This window comes from Theileria parva, apicoplast (assembly GCF_000165365.1).
Source record: "Theileria parva strain Muguga apicoplast, complete sequence".
Taxonomy (NCBI): Eukaryota; Apicomplexa; class Aconoidasida; order Piroplasmida; family Theileriidae; genus Theileria; species Theileria parva.
In genome coordinates, this window is record NC_007758.1 from 1 (window position 1) to 22,104 (window position 22,104).

Here is a 22,104-nt window from a genome sequence, read left to right on the forward strand (position 1 = left end):
TTACGTAAAATTTTTTAGTGCATTTTTTATTAATGTAATTAAATTATTTTTTTTAAACAATTTTAATATAGTTTTAATATTAGAATATATTTTTATAGGTTTGATCCTGGCTTAGAATAAACGCTTTAAATGAATTTTTTAGTCAGCGTAATTAAACTTTAAATTAACATTTTTCTTAATGTAATATTAAAGTTAGTGTAGAGGTGAGTAATAAATAAGATTAATTTTTATAAATTTTAAGAATAAATTTTAAAGTTAGTTAAATAATTTTAATTATAATTCTTATTTTGTGCTTTAAGTACTTTAAAAAATTTTGTTTATAATTTAATTTTATTTTTTGATTAGCTAATTAATATCGTAATTTGATATTAAGGCGAAGATCAATAGCTAATTTGAGAAAATGAAAGTCACATTAGAACTGAGACAAATTCTAAACTTCTTTAATGGGGTAAGCTGATCGGGAAGTGAAAGCAATTAGCGAAAGCTAAACTACGTTACATTCAGTGAAGGTAGAAATAAAGTGTAAACTTCTGTGTATAATTTAAAAAATAAGTTAATTGGATTGTAAGAAAATATCGGCTAACTCTGTGCAAGCATCCGCGGTTAGACAGAGGATATTAGTGTTATTCACGATTATTGGGCGTAAAGCATTTTTAGATGGATTTTTGTATTAGTTGAACAATTTAAAAAAGAAATTTTTAAACATTTAATTAAAATTAAAAATCTAGAGAATAGTATAAGTTTAAGGAATTTTTTGAGGAACAGTGAAATGTTACGATACATTAAGGAAGACCGAGAATGAAAATATTAAGCTAAACTATTTCTGACATTTAAATAATGAAAGCTAGAGGAGCAAATGGGATTTGGTACCCCAGTAGTTCTAGCTGTAAACTATGAATATTAAGAGCATTAAATATTTTAAATTTATTGCTTTAAAGCTAACGCGTTAAATATTTCGCCTGAATAGTACGTTCGCAAGAATAAAATTTAAAGGAACTGACGGGAGCTTATATAAGTGATGGGTCATGTTGAAGAATAGATGAAACCCTAAGAATCTTACCAAAGTTTAAAGTAGTTGATTGATTGTTTTTATATAATAATCTAATCAATTTATAGGTGTTGCATGGTTGTCGTAAGCTAGTGCTGTGAGGCCTCAAATTAATTTTTGTAACTAGCGCAACCCTTTTCATTTATTTTCATATTTTATATAAGTAATTCTTATATTGTATATAGATTAGGAAGAGGAGGACGACGTCAAATCATCATAATCTCGTTACTTTGGGCCGTTTAACGTGACACAATGATGAATACAATATAGATATAAATAAATTTTTTAATAAATTTTATTATATTTTTAAAATTTATCAAAGTGCTGAGTATAAACTGTAATTTGTTTATACAATATTGTAGTAACCACTAGTAATCGTTAGTCAGATATATAACGGTGAATTTTGAAATAAGCTTTGTACACACAGCCCGTCAAGTTCTGAAATTTGATCAATCATAAACTATTTATGTGATAGTAAATAATTGATTAGAGATCGGAACTAAGTCGTAACAAGGTAGCCGTACCTGAAGGTGCGGCTGGATTTTATGTGTAATTGTAGGTTGTAATGTTTTATAAATTTTACGTATAAATATAAAAAATATTTTTTACTTATCTAAGATATTTAAATATAAATTTTAAAAGTTTTTAAATTCCAATTGAATTTGATATTAAATTTAATGTTTAGACTATTATATTATTAATTAAAGTTAATATTAAAATAGTAAAATATCTAAGATTTTATATATAAAAAATATTTTTAAGAATTTTTATAGAAAATATAATTTAAAATAAAATAAATTTTTGTAAATAATAGTTTTTAATCTATTTGTTTTCTAATAAATTAATTTTCAAATTGTTTTTTTTTAAATTAAAATTTAAAATGGATTTCTATAATTTTATAGTCGAAGAAGGTCGTATTTTAAAACGAAAATTTATATTTTTATATATAAAGTTACCGAATATGTTGAACATTTTTAATATTTTTATTTAAAAATAAAAATAAGTATATTTTAGGAACTGAATCATCTTAGTACTAAAATAAATATAATGTAACAACGATTTTCTTAGTAGCGGCGAGTGAAAAGGAAATATTTATGAATATTTGATTTTATATCATTGTAAAATTAAAATATTTATGTTAAGTTTTTAATATGTAAAGTAAATTTGTGTTTTATTTGATTTTTATTTTTAGAACCATCTTAAAAACTTTAAATAATATAAAATTTTATAGAGAACTAGTATCGTGAGAGAAAGATGAAAAGATTTTTGAATAAAAAAGTGAAAAGAACATGAAATTTTAAATTTTATAATTTTTATTCAATTTAAATTTACAAATTATAATTTAATTGAATGCTTGTTGAAGAATGAGTCGGTGAGTTATAATTATTAAATAAATAAATTTATTAAGATTTATTGTAATAAGAGTTGAAGCGAGTTTTAATCACTTTAAAAACTATTTTAATTTAATAATTATAGATCCGAACCCAAATGATCTAATTATGTTCAGAAATTATATTGTAATGATATAATGTTCGAACCAGTTAATATTTCAAAATTATTGGACGAAATGTAATTAGTGGTGAAATGCTAATCGAATTTGGAGCTAGCTGATTCTCTCTGAAATGTATTTAGGTACAGATTAATGTTAAAAACGAAATGTATAGCTCTATATTATATCGTAGTAATTTTAATAGTTATTATAGATATTTAATAAACTGTAAATTATCGTTTCTACTTAATTATTAAAATTTAATAATAAGTAAAATATAATATATTAAATTGAGACTATTAGGGTTAAGCTTAATATGTCAAAAGGGAAACAGCCCAGATTATTTAATAAGGTCTTAAAATGTATATTTAGTAAAAGATAGTTTAATTATAAAGACATCTTAAAATATAAGCTTTTAAGCAGCTATTATCTAAGGAGTGCGTAAAAGCTCATTATTATATGTTTTTAAACATCTAAAATAATATAGACTAAGTTATATAACCTAACCTGTAAAGTAAATATTTTTACATATTTATCTAGTAAGAGAGCGTTTTATTTATCTATAAATAGTTTATATTCAAATATAAATGAAAAATTATAAATAAAAGTGATAATGCCGATTTAAGTAATATAATATTAGATATAATCTAATACTCCTATTGTTTATAGATTTCCTATTATATGATTTAATCAAATAGGGTTAGTCGAAGTCTAAGAGTAAAATTTTATTTTATTCGATGAAGATTAAATATTAATGTTTTATTTAAATTTCTATATTAAATATTTAAAATTTTTATATAAAGTTTTAGTATGTAACAAATATTAAATAGAAATACTTATTTTAAAAAATTATTTAATTATATTCGTATTAAATCTGAAACAAGTGAACAAGTAGAAAATATACTAAGGAGATGAATAACTTTTCTTTAAGGAACTAGGCAAAATGATTCCGTAACTTCGGGATAAGGAATACAATGAGTGTAAAATACTAGGTTCAAACGACTGTTTATCAAAAACACAGGCTTTTGCTAAATTTAATAATGATGTACAAAAGCTGATGCCTGTCCAGTTCTAGTAAGTTAACAAAAAATATTAATTGTGATATATTTTTATAAGCTCTAGTAAAACGACGGCTGTATTTTTAACGGTCCTAAGGTAGCGTAACCCCTTGCCGGGTAAGTTCCGGCCCGCATGAAAGGCGTAACGATTTGAACGCTGTCTTAAAGAAATATTCAATGAAGTAATAATGTCTGTGAAGATACGGACTATTTACACCAGGACAGAAAGACCCTATGAAGCTTTACTATAGTTTATTAACGAAGACAAATATTAAATTATGCAGAATAAATGGTTTTAAAATATTAAAAATTTTTTAATATTTTTTGATATATGAAATACCATTTTTTTAATATTAATTTTCTAATAATTTTAATATAAATATTTAGTTAAATTTAATTTTAAACTTGATAGTTTGACTGGGGCGGTCCCCTCCCAAATAGTAACGGAGGATAACAAAGGTTATTTGTTATTGTCTAAATTGACAATAAAAATATTAAAAGATGTTTAATAGCTTAACTGTTAAATAAACATATTATACAGTAACGAAAGTTTGTCTTATTGACCCTATAAATATTATTTATGGATATTTTATAGATCAACGGATAAAAGTTACTCTAGGGATAACAGGCTGATCTCTCCTAAATGTTCAATGACGGGGAGGTTTGGCACCTCGATGTCGGCTTATCGCATCCTGAGGATGAGAAGTTCTCAAGGGTTGGTTTGTTCACCCAAAACAGCGGTACGTGAGCTGGGTTCAGAACGTCGCAAGACAGTTTGGTCCATATCCGGTGTAAATTAATAGAACATTGTGATGATTTTTTGTGGTACGCAAGGACTAGGAAAATTACATAAATGGTGTAACAGTTATTTTAAAAATTTTATTTTTTAAAGTATTTTGTTGTTAAGCTAAATGTGAAAAGAATATAATCGCTGAAAGCAGATAAGCGAGAATATTAATTTAAATATGTTCTATAATTTTAATTGATTTAAGATGTTATTTATATAATAAATAATATAAAATATAAATATAAGCTTACATATCGAAAGATATTAAACTTTATATTTATAATATCGATAATTTTATTTTATATTGATTTTATGCTGATATAGTTTAAATGTTAAAACAGTTGATTTGTAATCAGCTAAATAAGAGTTACAGTCTCTTTTTCAGCTTATTAAAATTAAACTTTAAGTGATATACAATATAAAAAAATTAAAAACATTAAGAAAATTTAATTTAACTAATATATATGAATTAACTACTAAAACAAATATAATATTTAAAAAAAAAAAACATATATATAAAGAATACAAGTTACCTACAAATATAAAAATACTTAAAATTTTATATGATGTTAAGGACAAGAAATTAAAATACTCTTTCAACAAATTTTTATTTGTAAACATATATAAATTCTTAAAAATTTTAAAATCCAGATTAGATTTTGTTTTATTTAATAATAATTTATTTTCAACTATAAATCAATCAAAACAAAATATATCACATAAACATATATTTTTAAACAATACAATTGCAAGACATCCAAGTTATTGTGTTAAAAATTTAGATATTATACATTTATATAATATATCTTGCGATCAAATAATAAAAAAACTTATATATAATCATATAATTAGAAATATAACTATAAATAAAATTTGTAGAAAAACATGTAAACCTATATTAATTAAACAAATTATTTTAAAATTTGATATGAACAATTTAAATAATACAATGTGTAATAAAAATTTTAAAATACAAATAAATAAAACTAAAACTAGTGACTATTATATTAAACATAAAATTTAAAATTTATGTTTTGCATATACTTAAAAATTTTTCATTATAAAATATAATTTTCCAATAAATTATATAATAATATAAAAAAATAATATATATATAATTTAACTAAAATATTAATTTTCCGAATTAATTTTGAGGGTTAGAATCCCTCTATATATATTATTTATAAAACTAGAAATATATAATTTTTATCTTTGTGTTTGCATTAAATTAAAATTTTGGGTAAATATATCTAAAGGTAAGAAAAAAAATTGTGGATTTTTTGATTAAGAGTTCGATTCTCTTTATTTACCTGTTTAGTAAAAGTTTATTAATAACAAATATATCGAAATTCAAAATTTATTATAAAGTATCTATAGCTTAGAGGCTAAAGCGATGAGTTCATACCTCATGTACAGTAGTTCAAATCTACTTAGATATAAATTTTTGTGTGTTAAATAATATATATTTATCATATAGAAAATGTGGTGGAACTGGAATACACAATGGACTTTTATCTGTGTTAATATACACATATTATATGAGAATTTGATATTTTAAAAGAAATAAAAAAATAAGAAGATAATTTACAATTCTGAAGTTTATTAATCAAACTCCAAAGACTTTAAAATAAAAATGTGATTAATATAAAGTCAAAATTTATAAAACCAAACTAAATAAAAAGTCTTAAAATATTTTGAAGGCCCATTTTTTGAGGGTTCGAGCCCCTCCATTTTCAACTTTCTCACTATTTTAATATAAAAAAAATAATTCAGTAAAAGTAAAATGTTGAAGTTATAGTTTAACTAATAAAATTTTACATTGTCAAAGTAAAGATGTGGGTTTAAATCCCATTAATTTCGTTTTATCTTTAATAGTCTAACTGGTTAAGACGTTTTTTTTTCAAGAAAGAGATAGGAATTCAAATTTCCTTTAAAGATTGTCTTAAACAAAGTAAGTGCCTGAGTGTTCAAAAGGAGTGGCCTGTAGATCCATAGACTAGTTCTTCATCAGTTAAAATCTGATCTTACTTACAGCTTATATTGACAATATATGGTGTAATTGATAACATATTCATATTGGGAATGAAAGATGTTGGTTTAAGTCCAATTATTTTGATAAAAAATCAATTTCATATAAAAATTTATTGTTATAGAAAGATATCTTAACTTGGTAAAGAGTCTAGATTGCTAGTTTAGAATATGAGGGTTTAAATCCCTTTCTTTCTTTTAATTTAATTAACAAATGTTTAGTGATAATACTATATTCAGCCAATTAATATTAAATATAAAATTTGGTTTAACAATTAAAAATAAACTTATTTATTGTTTTAATATATTTATAAATAAATTTTTAAACAGTAATAAAAAAATATTATATGACATAAAAAAAAATATTAAAAATAATATGTTTAATTTTAGAAATAAACTAAATTTTAATAAAAGTAAAAAAAATATTGTTTCCAAAAAAAGAACTGGTAAATCAAGGTCAGGATCATCGTCATCACATACTCTTAGAAAAGGTTTATTGTGGTTCGGTTTAAGAAATATAAAATTAAAAGAAAAAAAATTTAACAAAAATTTATTAAATAGTTTACTAATTGATAATAAAAATATAATAACTATTAATAATTTAGAAATAATTAAATTTATATATTATATTACATATAATAATAATAATTTATTCAAAATAAGTAGTATAAATACTTTTTATTTAAATTCTATACACAATTATAAACATTTAATAAACAATAAAAAGTGTATAAATATAGTGTATTAAAAAATATAAAATGGTAATTTTCAAAATAAACTATAATAAAAAAATAGGTAAAAATAATTATGGTCGCATAGTAACTAGACATAGAGAAAAGGGTAGAAAATCGTTATATATACCTATAGATTTGAATTATTTTAATTATGAAACAGATAAAAAGTTTTATATAAGACTGCTTAGTACGGAATCTAATCACATGTATAGAAATACAAAACTAATTTTAGGTTTAAGTATGGAAGGTAAAACTAAAGGACAATTAAGATATATAATAAAACCAAACAAAAAATCATTAGGTGATTTAATAAAATTTACGGAGAAAACTAGCAAACACTTTGGAGATATTAACTACTTAAATAATTTTGATATAAACGATAAGTTGTATAGTTTAGAATTTAAACCTAAAATAAAATCTAAAATTTGTTTATCAGCAAAATGTGTTTCTATACTTTTAAACAAAGAAAATAATTTAATAAAAATAAAATTACCTTCAAACAAAATAAAAAAATTAAATAATAAATGTTACGCTGTTTATGGTAATTCTGAAAAAGTAATTTCAAATTTTAAGCAAAAAGCTGGTACTGAAAGACTTTTTGGTAATAGACCTAAAGTAAGAGGTTCAGCTATGAACGCTTGTGACCATCCTCATGGTGGTGGAGAAGGTAAAGCTCCAATTGGTAGAAGATCAATATGTTCTTTTAAAGGTAAAAAAACTAAAGGAGTTAAAACAGTTAAATTTAAAAATGATTATATTAAATAAATGGAAAAAAATATTTTTAGATAAAAATACTTATCTAAAAAATAAAAATAGAAACTTAAATAAATATTTTGTCTTTAAAACATATAATAGAAATTTAAAATTATCTTCTTTGTTTAATAACACTACAATAAAAGTATATAACGGTATTCGATTCATACCAATAAAAGTTAATTCATTAAAATTTGGATTAAAATGCAGATATATAATTAATAATGTCTAAAATAGTATCTCCTTTATTGTTAAGATTTAAAAATATACCTAATTATTTAAATACAATACATATAAAACTAAATAATAATAAACACTATTTAACCTATTTTAAATTTTTTCAATTATTATTGAATTTTATTTATTTATTTAAAACAAAGATAGGTAAATATAAAAATTTTTCAAATAAATTATTATATATTAATTCGAATTATTACGATTTTTTTAGTGTGCATATATCTTTAATATTTTATAATTTGAAAAAAAATAAAGCATTATTATTTTTGTATAAAAATATAATAAAACTTTCTAATTATATTAATTATTTCATAAAATTTAATTTATATGCAAGTAATTATTTTGTTTTTATACATATGAAAAAATTAAAATATTATAAAAATAATATTTATTATGTTATAACATCTATAAAAAATTTTATAGAAAAAAATAAAAATTTTAAAGTAAGAATCATATATTTTATTAATTCTTTATTTAAATCAGATAAATATAATAGAAAAATAAATATAATAGGTGCAAAATGTCTATATTCAGGATGTTTATATAAAAACTCCAAAAAAAAATCATTTAAATACGCAAGAGGAAATACATCATTATCATTTGTAATGTCTAATGTAGTATATGCTAAAAAAAGTGTGAAAACTGACAATGGTATGGTAGGTATCAAAGTTTGGCTATACAGATAATTTTCAATACATTAAAATGGTTAATTTGCTATTAAATACTCATAATAAAAAATATAAGTCTAATCATATGTATAAATTAAAAAACATAAAAAAAAATATTAAACTTGATTATGGAGATTGGGGAATTGTAACATGTAAAAGTGATATTATAACACCGAACCAAATCGAAGCTTGTAGATGTTGTATTGTTAGAAATATGAGAAATAAAGGTAAAATTTGGATAAAAGTACGTCCTACTCATATAATATCTAAAAAACCTAAAGATTCTAGAATGGGATCAGGAAAAGGTACAATGTTTAAATTATTGTATATTTTAAAACCAGGAGAAATTATATTTGAAGGAATGAAAACACCTTTAGACAATTTAGTTAAAATATTTAATTTAATTAATAAAAGACTAAATATTAAAATTAAACTTATATTAAAAAAAAATGTTTTATAACGCAATAATTATTCATAACGATAAAAAATATTCAATATATTATAATTTAAAAAAAAAATTAAACAATAAATATAAAAAATTAATTAGATATAATAGGTATAATAAAACATATAATCCAAGGCAAGAAACAAACGTATGTAATAAAAAGATAACTATAAAAAAAAATAAATTTTATATAAATAATAATGAGTAATTTAGGTGCAATATTAAAAACGTCTGATAACAGTGGTATACAAAAATTGAAAAATATACATATCATCGATAAAAATAAAAAGTTGAAAGTAAATAATAAATCTGTTTCAGTAATAAAAAAAGGAAGAAATATGAAATTTGATTGTAAAAAATCCGATATGGTTCGTGTGTTAATAGTATGTGCAAAAAATTTAGATTTTGTTGTTAATAAGGGCACAAAATTTAGTACTAATTCTGCTGTATTATTCGATCAAAATAAAATTTGTTGTAAAAAAATAAAAGGATTAGTTTCTTCAATTATTAAAGGATATATATATGGATCAAAAGTTAATTTTAAAAAAGCTAAATTTATATAATTTAAATAATGAGTTACATATTAAAATACTTTGATAAATTTTTTAATTTAATTAATATAAGTATAAACTATTTTATATTATATATAAAAATAATATATAATGAAAGTAACATAATAAATATAATAAAAATTGTGCAAACGTGTTTTAACAGTATGAAAAACAACAATTATATAATATTGTTTGAAATTGACTGTATAAAATATAAAAGTATAATAAAAGATATATTGTTTAAACTTTATAGTTCTATAACAGATATAAAAAATAAAATAGCTGTAAATAGTTATATTATATTAAGCAATAATGAGTACCTGGTACAAGAAAATATTATTGCTGATATTGTATATACTATAATAAAAAATTATAAATTAATATATGAATCATTTGATATTTATATATTCTATAAATCAAGAGCAATAAAAATACAATTTATTGCTATTTTAAAATTTTTAATATCTATATTAGAAAATTATATCAAAGAAAAAGAAAAAAAACCGTCCATATTTACCGTACATCCATTATTTAAAATTTTGAGAAAATTTATTAAGTTTTTATTATATTGTGGAAAAGTTTGGACTTTTATAGGGATATTGGTATGTATTTTTCAAAAAATAATAAAAAATTATAGAATATAAAAAGAATAATAACATTTTTATATTTACATTAGTAAATTGTTTTAACATTTTTTCATAAATTTTAATATTTTAAATTTTATTTAGAAAAAAATAATAAAATATAAAAAAAAGTAATGAATAATAGAAAATTAATAACTAAAATAATTTTGTATAGTTACATTTATGATAATAAAAATTGTACAGATATAAATTTTATAAAAAATTTAATGTTATTTTATAAAACCGTTTCTAGACAAAGTCCTGAGATAATATTAAATAAGAAAAATGAAATTGTAGGTTTTAAAAGCACTCTTTTAAACAAAAATTTAGATTTGTTTTTATATAAGTTAATAAATTTTACAATACCTAAAATAAAAAAAGATTTAATTTTTGATAGTAAAAATTTTATATTCGATAATAATTATAATGCTTACTTATTATTGCATAATAAAAAATATTTTTTTGAATATAGAACAATTGCTTCTCTTGATTTTAATTGTACATTTAATATACAGTTAATATTTAATAAGTATGCTGATAATCTAGAAAAGTTAAACTATATAAAAAATATTTTAAACATAAAATTTAATAAAAAATAATGATAACAAATAAAGTTAAATATAACAAATTTAATCGTCAACTATATGAAAAACTTTCATCTACTAATAGTATAAAAAATTTAAAATATATAAAATTAAATAATAATATACGTCGTATAACATTTGATAAAAATTTTGATTATATTAAAATACTTCATAAACCTTCTTCTTATTTTAAATTAAACAATAAAAATCTCATAAAAACAAAAAAAAAATTAAAATCAGGTTATTTAATTTTATCAACACCTTTAGGAGTAATGACAGATAAAAAAGCTATATTATATGGTATTGGCGGTACTGTATTGTTATATATTAATAAAACCCTTAATGAATAAAAATAAAATAGGCTTAATATTTGATAAATATGCTAATTGGCTATATACATTTATAAAAGATTGTTTTGACAATGAAAAATTTATTTTATATATAAATAAGTTTATATATAAGTTTACACTTACCAATAAAAAATTTCTTAACTCAAAAATTGATTACAAATTTTTAAATCTTTTTAATAAAATCTTGTTAAAAACAATAAAAATTTTAAAAGAGACAAAATCAATAAATATAATTGTAAGTAAAATTGCGTATCCGAATTTATTAATACAAAATAAATTAATAATAAAAATTAATAATTTGAGAAATACTATAATATATTTACCACATATTAATGATGTCCAAATAAATTTAAGTAATGCAAAAGATAAATTTATACATTTGTCGTCAAAAAATATAGAATATGTCACTAACTTAGCTTCCCTTATTAAAAATATAAAAAAAATAGATGTTTGTACTCATGTCGGTATGTATTATTCGGATGAAAAAATAATTATTAGAAAAAGAAAATCTCAAAAAAAAACGTAATGAATTTTAATATAAATTTAATATTAAAAAAAATTTTGTTAAAAAACCAAAAAAATAATATTAATAATATATATTTAGATAACTATGACAATAATATTTATACAAATACTAAAAATTATACACCAGATATGCGCATTTATAAAAATAATATTTTTAAATTAATTTGTCCTTTTAGTAAAAAAATATTATATAATAAAACAAAGTTAAAAAAACCATTTTATAAAAAAAAAATAGTACAAAAAATTATTTTAAAAATTCACAGAACTTCGTTAACATTAAAACGTAGTAGAGTTTTTAGATATAAAATTATAACATGTGTTGGAACAAATAGACAATGGGTCGGAATAGGAGAAGGTAAAAACAGGTTGTTTAAAAGATCATATTCAAAATCTGTGAATACAGCTAAACAAAATGTGTATAATTTAAATTTTGAATGTAATGATTATAAACAGCTAAAATATAAAGGATGCACATTTAAAGCTCTTAATATGACAGAAAATAGAAAAAACCTAAAAATGTATGATAATTTAATTAAAGTTTCTGGATACCAAAAAATAAAATTAGTTTCATACTCGTCAAAAACTTCTATAAATGTATTAAAATCTATATTACATAATTTTTAACATTTAAATATTTAAAAATAATGACTAATAAATTAAAAAAAACAAGACCAATTATAAATAAACCTTTATATATAAAAGATATTGACAATATAGTCGGTATAAATTTATATAAAATAAAATTTATATTTAATATGTATAATAACAATATATATAAAAAAATTAGTAATTATAATAAAATTAATTGTGAATATAAAAATCTTATAGTTAAATATTCTACTTTTAATTTAAATTCATTTAAAAAAAATTCAATTAAATTTAATAACATTCGATTAAATACAATAAAAAAAAATAATGAAAACAAAAACGTCCATAAAACAAATATGTAATCTTTGCAAAATAGTAAGACGTAATAAGAGGTTAGTAAATACTTGTAAGTTACATAAAAACCACAAACATAAACAAAAATGAATATAAAATATATAACAAAAAAACATAATAAAAATTATAATTCGATTGTAGTTTGTGTATCTTTTAAAATGAATAATATATTCATATCGATAAGTAAAATTATTAAATTTATGGGACTTTTTTCTTTTAGTAGATTGTTAAAATCATACTCATGTGGGTTATGCAATTTTAAAAATAAAAATAAAAATTCTATTAAAGTTTATAACATTATTTCACGAAAATTAAAAGCTTTTTTAATACATAATAATTTTAAAAAAATAAATCTAATATTTAAAAGTAATAAAAGAATAAAATATATTTTTTTAAATATATTATTAAATACTATCTATGCTGATAAACTTATCAAAATAAGTAGTATTTATGTAAGTATATCTATACCACATAACGGATGCAAATTAAAAAAACGTAGATTTTTATAATTTTAATAAAAATGACAACTTTAAATCAATCCATAAAAAGAAAAAAACAAAACAAAAAAAAAATAACTGTACTTAATCATAATCCTCAACTAGAAGGATTTCTCTGCAGCATAATATCTATGTCTCCTAAAAAACCGAATTCTGCAAAAAGAAAAGTAGGTATTATTGAACTGAAAAATAATAAAAAAATAAAAGCATATATACCAGGAGAAAGATCTGTAGTAAGAGATAAAACTAGAGTTTTAATAAGAGGAGGCAATACAAGAGATTTACCTGGTGTTAATCATAAAATTGTTTTAAATATGATGAATTGTCGTGAAGATAAACCAAGACATAATAAAAGATCTAAATATGGTGTTAAAAAAATTAAAGCGAAAAAACGTTGAAAATAGTGCTAAAAAAGCTGTACAATATTACAACCCATTTATATTAAATTTATTATTAAATTGTATTAATAAAAATGGTAAAAAAAATGTATGTAAAAATTTAGTATTTAATTCGTCTATAAATATAATAAAAAATAATTGTTTTGTAGAATACTTTGAAAATTTAGTACTAAAACCAATATTACCATTTAAAATTATTTCTGAAAAAAATAAATCTAAATATATATATACCAGTGCTTATAAATCTATTTCTAATTTAATATTAAATGTGTGTAAATTCATAAGAAAACATAAAAAAAAAGTATCTTTTGATTTTTATTTCAAAAATGAAATTAATAAATTATTAAATAAAAATAGTAATTTACACACATTAAAAAAACAATTTAAAGTAATATTCAAAAATACAAGTACTATTAATAAAAAAAATATTAAGAAAAAATCTGAAAAAAATTTGAGTATTAATATTATAAAATTAAAAAAAATTAGTATGAAATATTTTAATAACTATTTTACTTATCACTTTTTAAACTATAACAGTAATAATGAGCATTCATTTTATTCAAAAAAAATTTTTAACACACAATCCTTAATAATAAAAAAAAATATTAAAAAATTAAAATATTTAAAAACAATATAAAATGTCAAAAGAACAATTTTTAAGAAATAAACCTCATGTAAATATAGGTACTATTGGACATGTAGACCATGGTAAAACCACTTTAACTTCTGCTATAACATCAGTTCTTAAGTTAAAGGGATGCACAGAAAAATCTTATTCTTACGAAGATATAGATTCTACAAAAGAAGAAAAAAAAAGAGGTATAACTATTAATACTACACATGTTGAATATGAAAGTGATTTAAGACATTACGCTCATATTGATTGTCCTGGACACGCTGATTACATAAAAAATATGATAATAGGTGCAGTTCAAATGGACGGTGCTATATTAGTAATATCGTTAGAAGATGGTCCTATGCCTCAAACAATAGAACATTTATTATTAGCTAAACAAATAGGTATAAAAAAATTAGTAGTATTTTTAAATAAGGAAGATAAGGTTGATGATGAAGAAATTATATTTTTTATAAAAGAAGAAACAAAAAGCATGTTAGATAAATATGGATTCGATTCAACATTAACACCTTTAATAACTGGATCCGCCTTAAAAGCCTTAGAAGAAATTAAACTTTTAAAGGAAATAGATTTAAATAATAAATGGATATCAAAAGTAATAAATTTAATTGACACTGTAGATAGTTATATTGAAAAACCTGAAAGAAATTTAAACAAACCATTTTTAATGCCTATAGAAGATAGTTTTTATATAACTGGACGTGGAACAGTTGTTACTGGTAGAATAGAAAATGGTATAGTAAAATTAAATGATAAAGTGGAACTTTATGGATATGATAAATCTAAACTTACTTCTGTTATAGGTATAGAAATGTTTAATAAGGGACTGTCTCAAGGTGAATCTGGTGATAATGTTGGGTTACTTTTACGTGGTATAATTAAAGAAGACGTTAAAAGAGGTCATGTTGTAGCTAAACCTAAATCTTTAAAATTTTATTCTGAATTTAAAGCAACATTATATATATTAACTTCAAAAGAAGGTGGTAGAACTAATCCATTTAAAATTGGATATAAACCACAATTTTTTATAAGAACTTTAGATATAACAGGTGAAATAAAAAAATTATACTCAACAACAAATGAAAATAATACTTTAGAATTAGCCATACCAGGTGACAATATAAATGCCAACATATCTTTATCAAAATCAATAGTACTTGAAAAAGAATTAAGATTCTCTGTGAGAGAAGGTGGTAAAACTATTGGTCATGGTATTATAATAGATTTAATAAAATAAAATGAATAAAAAAATAAGAAATAGATTAAAAAATAATATAAAAAAACAAAAAAACATTAATTATATAAGTTTATGTTTACACAGTCTATTAAATAAGTTAAAAAATGAAAAATGTTAATTAGTTTAATAATAAGTATATGTATATACGCACTGATAACATATTATGGAAAAGAAAAAGGTCTAGTAATTTTGGTAAGTTATAATATAATACGGTATTTATTCAATGTAACAGTTGACGCGATTAATACTGTAAATTATGAATCTACTATAATAGGCATGATAGTTACATACGGCTTATATGTATATCGTAACTATTTTCATAAAATTAGAAAAGCAGTCTATTATTTATACACTCTTCCGCGTGGTGTTCTTAATTTCTTTATTCCTTTACTTCCAGAAGTCTTAGTTAATATTTTATGGTTGAAAGAATATACTTTAGCAACACTACTAGGATTTATTTTTAACTTCATTTATAACGTAACAACGGATCTTATCTCACTTTATTGTAAATAAAAATATACAAATGACAAATTTAAAATAGAAATGATTGATTTAAAATTAAATAAAATAATAAAATATATATATATAGATATAATAAATACTATTGTTATAATCTATATAAATTTGAAAAATATTATAATAAATACAAATAAAATATTAGATAAAAATTTATTGTTAAAATATAATTACAATAAGTTGTTTAACAAAATATTTAATACTATAACTTTGGATATAACTTATAAAAAAAATCAATTAATAAAAGTTTATAATGCAATTGTTTATATGTTTAAAAAATATATATTAAATTATTCGTTTGTAAAACTATGTTGGTATTATATAACAGATTTAGATTTAACTAACTTAGACCTTCATATACACAAAAAATTAGACATTTATACAGTATATAAAAATAAAATAAAAATATTACTCATATTTTTAAAATCATTATTAATATATATTATAGATAAATATTACTATAAACATGGTAAATTATATTTTCTTCTAAAATATCTAACAAATAAAGAAACATATAAAATGGTAAATACTTTAAATAAATTAATCTCTATTAAAGTAACAGATTTAATATTTTATCATGATGAACTTAAATTTTTAATTAAACTATTCTATAAAACAGATTACATTATTTTAAATAATATAGACAAAATAAGATTTCAAAACGGATAAAAAGGTATAGTTTAATGTTAAAATATTGAAATTTGATTTCAATGATATAGGTTAGATTCCTATTTCCCTTATCGTTAAAAATTTATGTCGGTTTAGTTTAAATTTTAAAACAAATAATTCCAGATTATTTAACTGAAAGTTAAAGTCTTTCAATCGATATTAATAAGTTATACAAACTAACTATATTTAAATTGGTAATTTAAATAATAGAAAATATAAGTTTACAACATTTAAATTTATCAATAAAAAATTAAATCTAATTTTATTTATGGTTATATAGCTTAACTTTAAAGCGAATAAATGCAGGTTGTTTGATCCCAGTGTAAATCTGAGTATAACCTTATAACAGAAAACAAATACAAAATTACTATATTTTACATTTTTATTAAATTTTACCCACAATATTTATTATTCATTTTTTTTTTATAATTAAATAAGTAAAATTTTAAAAAAATTTTAATTTTAATAAAAGATCTAAATATAGTTATTCTCAACTATTATTAGCATAGATTACTAGCTTAATTTGGTAAAGTACTCGTTTTTTAATCGATTTAGTCTGGGTTCGAATCCCAGGTGATCTACATTGACAAAGTATTTTATTTATTTTAAATAAATATACTTTATCAATTAAATAAAATTGTAAAAAAATTTTTACAAAAAATAATTATGTATCAAACTTAAACAAAATGATTAACAATAAAAATAAAACAGAAAATATAGTTACAAATAACGATAAACAAATAAAAGATATTCATACAACTGATTATATTATTGATTTATTATCAAACATAATAAATTCAAAAAATATACAAAATATAACAGAAAACAATAATATTTCACATTCTTTTAACATAGAAACTTTTTATAAACTTTATGAAATATGTACAAAACATACTATTAAAACATCAACATCTATTAAAACATATATTAATATTATAATAAAATTTATAAAACTATTAATAATATATCTAATTGAAAAATATTATTATAACTTTAACGATATTTACTTTATACTAAAATCAAGCAAAGATATAGAAACTTTTAATTTTTATACCAGTTTCAACAATTTAAAGACATATTTAAATTCTTTCATACAAAAAAAAAATAAACCAGGTACAAGACTTAGTGTTTATTATATCATACTATTACTGGTATATATATATTTTGGTCCTATATCATGGTTTTTAATAAGAGTTCTTACTGATGCTCAAAACTGGATGGAACATACTTTGGATACAATGGTTATCTTACCACTTCCATTTATACAGTAAGATAAAAAAGATGGGATTAAAAATTTAACAATTTTTTATAACATTGTTAGAGAAAACTATAACCATACTGCAATAAAAAATGAATAATTCAACTTATATTACTAAAAAACAATTAAACTATAAAAAAAATATTAAAACATGTTATTTTAAATAAAAAATGTCTAGAAGCAAAAAATTTTTAAAATATATCAACAGACATATATATAATTATTTGTTAAATACGAATACTAAATTAAGACATTATAAAGATTTTTTATTAAAAATAATCAAATATGATAAAATAAAATTATTTTTTTTAGAAAATTTTATTATTAGTAGTCATTTTAATTATAAACTAAAATGTATTACATTTAAATTATATGTAAAATTTTTATCAAATATTAAAATTTTAAATAATTTTACTTTTGTAAATAATTATAAAGAAGAAAAAAATTATTTTTTTAAAACATATATAATATTTGAACAATTGATTAAAATTTATAACGTAATAAATAAAAATTTTTTAATTATAATTGATAAGTTACATAAAAATTACATATACGATTTACTGGAAATAAACGATAAAAAAATCAACAAAATTATAAGAACAAAATATAACAAAAACAAACATACATATTTTACTCCTATTTATGCTAGTACCCAAAAAATTAATATTATATTAAATAAATACCAAGACTATAATTATACATGCGAAAGATTACAATGTTATAATTGTCGTAAAAACAATAAATCTTTAATATATAATAAAAATAATCTTTTTGAAAAAAATTTAAACTCTGTCGTATCAGAAAATCATAATCAAAATATAATTACTTTTATCAATACTTTCAATTTCAATACTAAATATTCAATATTCGGACAAAACGAAAATATTGATATAATATCTAAAAAGTTAATTAGATTAGACAACAATAAATACAATAAACCTATAGCTAATTTCTTATTATGTGGGCCTAGTGGTACTGGTAAAACAGACATTTGTAAAATACTTTCTACATATTTAGGAAGTGAAAAACAAAATTTAATAAAATTAGATATGAGTGAACTTGCTGAAGAACACTCAGTTTCAAGATTATTAGGTTCTCCACCTGGATATGTTGGAGGTGGAAAATCTAAGAAATCAAAAACTTTAGTTGATGAAATAATAGATAAACCAAATTCAGTAGTTTTATTAGATGAAATAGAAAAAGCTTATAAAAGATTATGTTATATATTTTTACAAATATTAGATGAGGGAATATTAATAGATTCAAGTGGAACTGTAGGAAATTTTACTAATTCTTTTGTAGTATTTACTAGTAATTTAGGTATTAGATCGTCTAATAAAAATTCTCTTTCTGAACATGAATATAAACAAGATGTAATAAATAGTATTACTGATTACTTTCCACCTGAATTTATAAACAGGTTAGATAACATATTAATTTTTAATTATTTAGATATTAACTCTTTATATAATATATCGCATAAATTTGTTAAAAGTTGTTACAATAATGTAATAACAAAAAAAAGATTTAATTATATTGTATCATTATTATCCTCATCTTCATTTGGCGGATCTAGATTATTATTAAACAATTTTGACAAAATGTTATCAAATTCAAAAGGACAAGAAAAACTGTTCGTGGACTATAAAAATCAATTATTAAAATGCGTGATCTTATAACTGAAAAAATGTATAATGAACACATAAATATTATACATGATATAGTAAAAAATAAGTATATAAGCATGAAAGAACTTATAACTAATGAACAATATGTTCTTTTTTCCGAAGAAGACGTATTTTTGCATATATATACATTTTTTTTAACTTTAGAAGTTAATAATTTATATATTTTAAATGTAAACGAAAAATTTGACTGTAGCTATTTTACGTATTATTTACCAAATATTAGCGAAACAATTAAAACTGAATCTCAGTATATAAACAATTATAAAGTGAGAATTATTAAATTTAAAAATACTTATAAAACTATTTTAATAATAGAAAATCTAGATTTATTTATGAAAATATATAATAAAGAATATGATTTAGAAACATTTAAACAAAAATTTAACATTTATTCTCCTATTATATTATTACTCTGTAAAGGAAACGGGTATGATATAATAAATGAGCTAAAAAATAAAAAAAAAATAAGAAAAAATCTGGTTTTTAAAGATTGTTTTGAAAAATTTATACCTTGTAAGTCAGTAAGATCTTTTAACGATCTTATACGTTTTTTTTTAACTGAAATAACATATATTAAACTACAATATAGATCTAATATCAATTATGATAATATATACAGTATCTGTAAAGGTATTGATGAAAAAAAATTAAATATTAATTTTTATAGCACTTCTAACACTGAAAATTATTTGAAATCTAAATTATTCGATCAAGATGAGGCTGTAGAATCTGTTTTATACCGTATTAAAAAGCTAAGCAATGCAAATATAGACGAGACAAAACCTTTAGGTAGTTGGTTATTGTGCGGTCCAAGCGGTACTGGAAAAACTGAATTAGCAAAAATATTATGTTATACCATTTTTAATTCTCACGATAATTTAATTAAGATAAATATGGCTGAATATGTTGAAAAACATGCAGTTTCAAAATTAATAGGATCGCCTCCAGGATATTCTGGCTATGGTGAAGATACTATTTTATCTACTAAATTTAAAACTGGTTCATCTTTTGTTATTCTTTTTGATGAAATAGAAAAAGCACACACAAGTATAACAGATTTAATGTTGCAAATATTAGACAAAGGTAAGCTTACTTTATCCAATGGGGATATAATAAATTTTAATAATTCATTTATTATATTTACAAGTAATATCGGATACACATACCAATTAAAAGGAAAAAACGTAATAGATAAAAATTATATTTTGGAAGAAATTAGAAAATTTTTTAGAATAGAATTTTTAAATAGATTAAACGATATAATAATATTTAATGTAATGAACAACTATGACAGTTTTAATAATGTTTTAAATAAATTTATCAAATCAACTTATTCAAAATTTTATTTTTATACTAATATTGTATATAAACTTAAATATGATATTATTGCTCTGTTACACGACCCATTGTATGGATCTAGACCTTTAAGAAGATTTAACGAATATATTATTGATAATTTACTTTTTTACAATTATACTTTTAAAGAAAATAAAAATTATAATTTATATCATTTAAATAACTTTAAGAATATTAATATTGGTTATAAATTTAGACCAATAACTTAATGTTTATTTAATTGTTATAGAGGACTAGTACAAAAGGATAGTACAATTAATTTGAGGTTAAACAGTGTGAGTTCAAACCTCACGTCCTCTTTAATTAAACAAAACTAAAATAATATAATGAAAAAAATTTATTTAAATTCAAGATTTAAAGGATATAAAAAAAATAGAAACCATTTACTAAAAACAAATAAAAATTTTTTTTTAGGTAATACTAATTATAAACAAAATATTTTTATTAATAATAAATACACATTAAATAGATATTTAAAATTTAATTTTAATATATCTGATAATGTTTATAATAATATGCTATATAGCTATAAAAAAGTAAAAAATGAATAGATTAAAAAACAATTTTAAATACACGAATAATAATAAAGATAAATTTTTAAATTTAAATAGGAAAGGTGACAAAATTTATTTTAATGTTATTAACGATATATATTTTAAAAAACATTATAAATTTAATAAATTTATGTCAGGATACAAGTATTGTATAAATTTATCTAATTTTAATTCTTTATACGTAAAATTCACTATAATAAATAAAAGAAACAGAGAATATGTAAACCTTGTTAAATATCTAAACGTATTAAATAGCAATATTATATTTTTAAAAACAAAATAAATGAAAAATAATAGAAAAAAAATTAATAATTTATACAATGTTATAAACAATAAAAACATTAGTTTTACCAGTAAGACAATTTTAAATAATTTATTTATAAAATTTACATTTAAAACGAAAAAAAATTATAAAAATGTTATATCTAAAAATTTTAAATATTTAAGAGTTTTAAATTTAAAATAATTTTTT

At 19.8% G+C, this 22,104-nt stretch overlaps 27 protein-coding genes and 18 non-coding genes across 45 annotated transcripts; 44 read left to right on the forward strand and 1 right to left on the reverse strand. All coding sequences in view use genetic code 11, as the record gives it.

Annotated features, from left to right (window-relative positions):
- Positions 1-87: 87 nt before the first annotated feature.
- TP05_0045 lies at positions 88-1,595 on the forward strand. Its single transcript has one exon. It is a non-coding gene; the product is annotated as a 16S ribosomal RNA (ribosomal RNA).
- Positions 1,596-1,677: 82 nt separating this feature from the next.
- TP05_0047 lies at positions 1,678-1,925 on the reverse strand. Its single transcript has one exon. It is a non-coding gene; the product is annotated as a tRNA-Phe (tRNA).
- On the forward strand, positions 1,905-4,680 carry TP05_0046. The gene has a single exon. It is a non-coding gene; the product is annotated as a 28S ribosomal RNA (ribosomal RNA).
- Positions 4,681-4,696: 16 nt separating this feature from the next.
- On the forward strand, positions 4,697-4,769 carry TP05_0048. The gene has a single exon. It is a non-coding gene; the product is annotated as a tRNA-Thr (tRNA).
- Positions 4,770-4,788: 19 nt separating this feature from the next.
- TP05_0001 (ribosomal protein S4) lies at positions 4,789-5,406 on the forward strand (the record flags this gene model as incomplete). The annotated part of the gene is made up of 1 exon (XM_757577.1): positions 4,789-5,406. The coding sequence occupies one exon, from the start codon at positions 4,789-4,791 to the stop codon at positions 5,404-5,406; it is 618 nt and encodes a 205-aa protein (XP_762670.1).
- Positions 5,407-5,490: 84 nt separating this feature from the next.
- On the forward strand, positions 5,491-5,559 carry TP05_0049. Its single transcript has one exon. It is a non-coding gene; the product is annotated as a tRNA-Gly (tRNA).
- Positions 5,560-5,622: 63 nt separating this feature from the next.
- TP05_0050 lies at positions 5,623-5,693 on the forward strand. The gene has a single exon. It is a non-coding gene; the product is annotated as a tRNA-His (tRNA).
- Positions 5,694-5,749: 56 nt separating this feature from the next.
- Positions 5,750-5,821, forward strand: TP05_0051. Its single transcript has one exon. It is a non-coding gene; the product is annotated as a tRNA-Met (tRNA).
- A 42-nt stretch (positions 5,822-5,863) lies between these two features.
- TP05_0052 lies at positions 5,864-6,113 on the forward strand. Its single transcript has one exon. It is a non-coding gene; the product is annotated as a tRNA-Lys (tRNA).
- Positions 6,114-6,170: 57 nt separating this feature from the next.
- On the forward strand, positions 6,171-6,242 carry TP05_0053. Its single transcript has one exon. It is a non-coding gene; the product is annotated as a tRNA-Asp (tRNA).
- A 5-nt stretch (positions 6,243-6,247) lies between these two features.
- TP05_0054 lies at positions 6,248-6,320 on the forward strand. The gene has a single exon. It is a non-coding gene; the product is annotated as a tRNA-Glu (tRNA).
- Positions 6,321-6,331: 11 nt separating this feature from the next.
- TP05_0055 lies at positions 6,332-6,413 on the forward strand. Its single transcript has one exon. It is a non-coding gene; the product is annotated as a tRNA-Tyr (tRNA).
- Positions 6,414-6,426: 13 nt separating this feature from the next.
- On the forward strand, positions 6,427-6,498 carry TP05_0056. The gene has a single exon. It is a non-coding gene; the product is annotated as a tRNA-Pro (tRNA).
- Positions 6,499-6,533: 35 nt separating this feature from the next.
- TP05_0057 lies at positions 6,534-6,608 on the forward strand. The gene has a single exon. It is a non-coding gene; the product is annotated as a tRNA-Ser (tRNA).
- Positions 6,609-6,624: 16 nt separating this feature from the next.
- Positions 6,625-7,158, forward strand: TP05_0002 (ribosomal protein L4; the record flags this gene model as incomplete). Its single annotated transcript, XM_757578.1, has 1 exon — positions 6,625-7,158. The coding sequence occupies one exon, from the start codon at positions 6,625-6,627 to the stop codon at positions 7,156-7,158; it is 534 nt and encodes a 177-aa protein (XP_762671.1).
- A 10-nt stretch (positions 7,159-7,168) lies between these two features.
- On the forward strand, positions 7,169-7,909 carry rpl2 (ribosomal protein L2; the record flags this gene model as incomplete). Its single annotated transcript, XM_757579.1, has 1 exon — positions 7,169-7,909. One exon carries the CDS (start codon positions 7,169-7,171, stop codon positions 7,907-7,909), a length of 741 nt encoding a protein of 246 aa, XP_762672.1.
- Positions 7,893-8,129, forward strand: TP05_0004 (ribosomal protein S19; the record flags this gene model as incomplete). The annotated part of the gene is made up of 1 exon (XM_757580.1): positions 7,893-8,129. One exon carries the CDS (start codon positions 7,893-7,895, stop codon positions 8,127-8,129), a length of 237 nt encoding a protein of 78 aa, XP_762673.1.
- TP05_0005 (ribosomal protein S3) lies at positions 8,122-8,820 on the forward strand (the record flags this gene model as incomplete). The annotated part of the gene is made up of 1 exon (XM_757581.1): positions 8,122-8,820. The coding sequence occupies one exon, from the start codon at positions 8,122-8,124 to the stop codon at positions 8,818-8,820; it is 699 nt and encodes a 232-aa protein (XP_762674.1).
- Positions 8,821-8,836: 16 nt separating this feature from the next.
- On the forward strand, positions 8,837-9,262 carry TP05_0006 (ribosomal protein L16; the record flags this gene model as incomplete). Its single annotated transcript, XM_757582.1, has 1 exon — positions 8,837-9,262. One exon carries the CDS (start codon positions 8,837-8,839, stop codon positions 9,260-9,262), a length of 426 nt encoding a protein of 141 aa, XP_762675.1.
- Positions 9,252-9,455, forward strand: TP05_0007 (hypothetical protein; the record flags this gene model as incomplete). The annotated part of the gene is made up of 1 exon (XM_757583.1): positions 9,252-9,455. One exon carries the CDS (start codon positions 9,252-9,254, stop codon positions 9,453-9,455), a length of 204 nt encoding a protein of 67 aa, XP_762676.1.
- Positions 9,448-9,810, forward strand: TP05_0008 (ribosomal protein L14; the record flags this gene model as incomplete). The annotated part of the gene is made up of 1 exon (XM_757584.1): positions 9,448-9,810. The coding sequence occupies one exon, from the start codon at positions 9,448-9,450 to the stop codon at positions 9,808-9,810; it is 363 nt and encodes a 120-aa protein (XP_762677.1).
- Positions 9,811-9,818: 8 nt separating this feature from the next.
- On the forward strand, positions 9,819-10,442 carry TP05_0009 (hypothetical protein; the record flags this gene model as incomplete). Its single annotated transcript, XM_757585.1, has 1 exon — positions 9,819-10,442. One exon carries the CDS (start codon positions 9,819-9,821, stop codon positions 10,440-10,442), a length of 624 nt encoding a protein of 207 aa, XP_762678.1.
- A 113-nt stretch (positions 10,443-10,555) lies between these two features.
- On the forward strand, positions 10,556-11,020 carry TP05_0010 (hypothetical protein; the record flags this gene model as incomplete). The annotated part of the gene is made up of 1 exon (XM_757586.1): positions 10,556-11,020. The coding sequence occupies one exon, from the start codon at positions 10,556-10,558 to the stop codon at positions 11,018-11,020; it is 465 nt and encodes a 154-aa protein (XP_762679.1).
- Positions 11,020-11,355, forward strand: TP05_0011 (ribosomal protein S8; the record flags this gene model as incomplete). The annotated part of the gene is made up of 1 exon (XM_757587.1): positions 11,020-11,355. The coding sequence occupies one exon, from the start codon at positions 11,020-11,022 to the stop codon at positions 11,353-11,355; it is 336 nt and encodes a 111-aa protein (XP_762680.1).
- TP05_0012 (ribosomal protein L6) lies at positions 11,303-11,881 on the forward strand (the record flags this gene model as incomplete). The annotated part of the gene is made up of 1 exon (XM_757588.1): positions 11,303-11,881. One exon carries the CDS (start codon positions 11,303-11,305, stop codon positions 11,879-11,881), a length of 579 nt encoding a protein of 192 aa, XP_762681.1.
- On the forward strand, positions 11,881-12,504 carry TP05_0013 (ribosomal protein S5; the record flags this gene model as incomplete). Its single annotated transcript, XM_757589.1, has 1 exon — positions 11,881-12,504. The coding sequence occupies one exon, from the start codon at positions 11,881-11,883 to the stop codon at positions 12,502-12,504; it is 624 nt and encodes a 207-aa protein (XP_762682.1).
- A 20-nt stretch (positions 12,505-12,524) lies between these two features.
- Positions 12,525-12,830, forward strand: TP05_0014 (hypothetical protein; the record flags this gene model as incomplete). The annotated part of the gene is made up of 1 exon (XM_757590.1): positions 12,525-12,830. One exon carries the CDS (start codon positions 12,525-12,527, stop codon positions 12,828-12,830), a length of 306 nt encoding a protein of 101 aa, XP_762683.1.
- Positions 12,796-12,912, forward strand: TP05_0015 (ribosomal protein L36; the record flags this gene model as incomplete). The annotated part of the gene is made up of 1 exon (XM_757591.1): positions 12,796-12,912. The coding sequence occupies one exon, from the start codon at positions 12,796-12,798 to the stop codon at positions 12,910-12,912; it is 117 nt and encodes a 38-aa protein (XP_762684.1).
- On the forward strand, positions 12,909-13,331 carry TP05_0016 (ribosomal protein S11; the record flags this gene model as incomplete). The annotated part of the gene is made up of 1 exon (XM_757592.1): positions 12,909-13,331. One exon carries the CDS (start codon positions 12,909-12,911, stop codon positions 13,329-13,331), a length of 423 nt encoding a protein of 140 aa, XP_762685.1.
- Positions 13,332-13,342: 11 nt separating this feature from the next.
- Positions 13,343-13,717, forward strand: rps12 (ribosomal protein S12; the record flags this gene model as incomplete). Its single annotated transcript, XM_757593.1, has 1 exon — positions 13,343-13,717. One exon carries the CDS (start codon positions 13,343-13,345, stop codon positions 13,715-13,717), a length of 375 nt encoding a protein of 124 aa, XP_762686.1.
- Positions 13,683-14,354, forward strand: TP05_0018 (ribosomal protein S7; the record flags this gene model as incomplete). Its single annotated transcript, XM_757594.1, has 1 exon — positions 13,683-14,354. The coding sequence occupies one exon, from the start codon at positions 13,683-13,685 to the stop codon at positions 14,352-14,354; it is 672 nt and encodes a 223-aa protein (XP_762687.1).
- A 1-nt stretch (position 14,355) lies between these two features.
- Positions 14,356-15,591, forward strand: tufA (elongation factor TU; the record flags this gene model as incomplete). The annotated part of the gene is made up of 1 exon (XM_757595.1): positions 14,356-15,591. The coding sequence occupies one exon, from the start codon at positions 14,356-14,358 to the stop codon at positions 15,589-15,591; it is 1,236 nt and encodes a 411-aa protein (XP_762688.1).
- A 111-nt stretch (positions 15,592-15,702) lies between these two features.
- TP05_0020 (hypothetical protein) lies at positions 15,703-16,104 on the forward strand (the record flags this gene model as incomplete). Its single annotated transcript, XM_757596.1, has 1 exon — positions 15,703-16,104. One exon carries the CDS (start codon positions 15,703-15,705, stop codon positions 16,102-16,104), a length of 402 nt encoding a protein of 133 aa, XP_762689.1.
- Positions 16,105-16,134: 30 nt separating this feature from the next.
- TP05_0021 (hypothetical protein) lies at positions 16,135-16,776 on the forward strand (the record flags this gene model as incomplete). The annotated part of the gene is made up of 1 exon (XM_757597.1): positions 16,135-16,776. One exon carries the CDS (start codon positions 16,135-16,137, stop codon positions 16,774-16,776), a length of 642 nt encoding a protein of 213 aa, XP_762690.1.
- On the forward strand, positions 16,777-16,847 carry TP05_0058. Its single transcript has one exon. It is a non-coding gene; the product is annotated as a tRNA-Gln (tRNA).
- Positions 16,848-16,862: 15 nt separating this feature from the next.
- On the forward strand, positions 16,863-16,935 carry TP05_0059. The gene has a single exon. It is a non-coding gene; the product is annotated as a tRNA-Trp (tRNA).
- A 111-nt stretch (positions 16,936-17,046) lies between these two features.
- TP05_0060 lies at positions 17,047-17,117 on the forward strand. The gene has a single exon. It is a non-coding gene; the product is annotated as a tRNA-Cys (tRNA).
- A 166-nt stretch (positions 17,118-17,283) lies between these two features.
- Positions 17,284-17,357, forward strand: TP05_0061. Its single transcript has one exon. It is a non-coding gene; the product is annotated as a tRNA-Lys (tRNA).
- A 105-nt stretch (positions 17,358-17,462) lies between these two features.
- TP05_0022 (hypothetical protein) lies at positions 17,463-18,047 on the forward strand (the record flags this gene model as incomplete). Its single annotated transcript, XM_757598.1, has 1 exon — positions 17,463-18,047. The coding sequence occupies one exon, from the start codon at positions 17,463-17,465 to the stop codon at positions 18,045-18,047; it is 585 nt and encodes a 194-aa protein (XP_762691.1).
- Positions 18,048-18,204: 157 nt separating this feature from the next.
- clpC (molecular chaperone) lies at positions 18,205-19,713 on the forward strand (the record flags this gene model as incomplete). Its single annotated transcript, XM_757599.1, has 1 exon — positions 18,205-19,713. The coding sequence occupies one exon, from the start codon at positions 18,205-18,207 to the stop codon at positions 19,711-19,713; it is 1,509 nt and encodes a 502-aa protein (XP_762692.1).
- clpC (molecular chaperone) lies at positions 19,698-21,287 on the forward strand (the record flags this gene model as incomplete). Its single annotated transcript, XM_757600.1, has 1 exon — positions 19,698-21,287. The coding sequence occupies one exon, from the start codon at positions 19,698-19,700 to the stop codon at positions 21,285-21,287; it is 1,590 nt and encodes a 529-aa protein (XP_762693.1).
- Positions 21,288-21,305: 18 nt separating this feature from the next.
- TP05_0062 lies at positions 21,306-21,378 on the forward strand. Its single transcript has one exon. It is a non-coding gene; the product is annotated as a tRNA-Ser (tRNA).
- Positions 21,379-21,404: 26 nt separating this feature from the next.
- Positions 21,405-21,629, forward strand: TP05_0025 (hypothetical protein; the record flags this gene model as incomplete). The annotated part of the gene is made up of 1 exon (XM_757601.1): positions 21,405-21,629. The coding sequence occupies one exon, from the start codon at positions 21,405-21,407 to the stop codon at positions 21,627-21,629; it is 225 nt and encodes a 74-aa protein (XP_762694.1).
- On the forward strand, positions 21,622-21,915 carry TP05_0026 (hypothetical protein; the record flags this gene model as incomplete). Its single annotated transcript, XM_757602.1, has 1 exon — positions 21,622-21,915. The coding sequence occupies one exon, from the start codon at positions 21,622-21,624 to the stop codon at positions 21,913-21,915; it is 294 nt and encodes a 97-aa protein (XP_762695.1).
- TP05_0027 (hypothetical protein) lies at positions 21,916-22,098 on the forward strand (the record flags this gene model as incomplete). The annotated part of the gene is made up of 1 exon (XM_757603.1): positions 21,916-22,098. One exon carries the CDS (start codon positions 21,916-21,918, stop codon positions 22,096-22,098), a length of 183 nt encoding a protein of 60 aa, XP_762696.1.
- Positions 22,099-22,104: the final 6 nt, after the last annotated feature.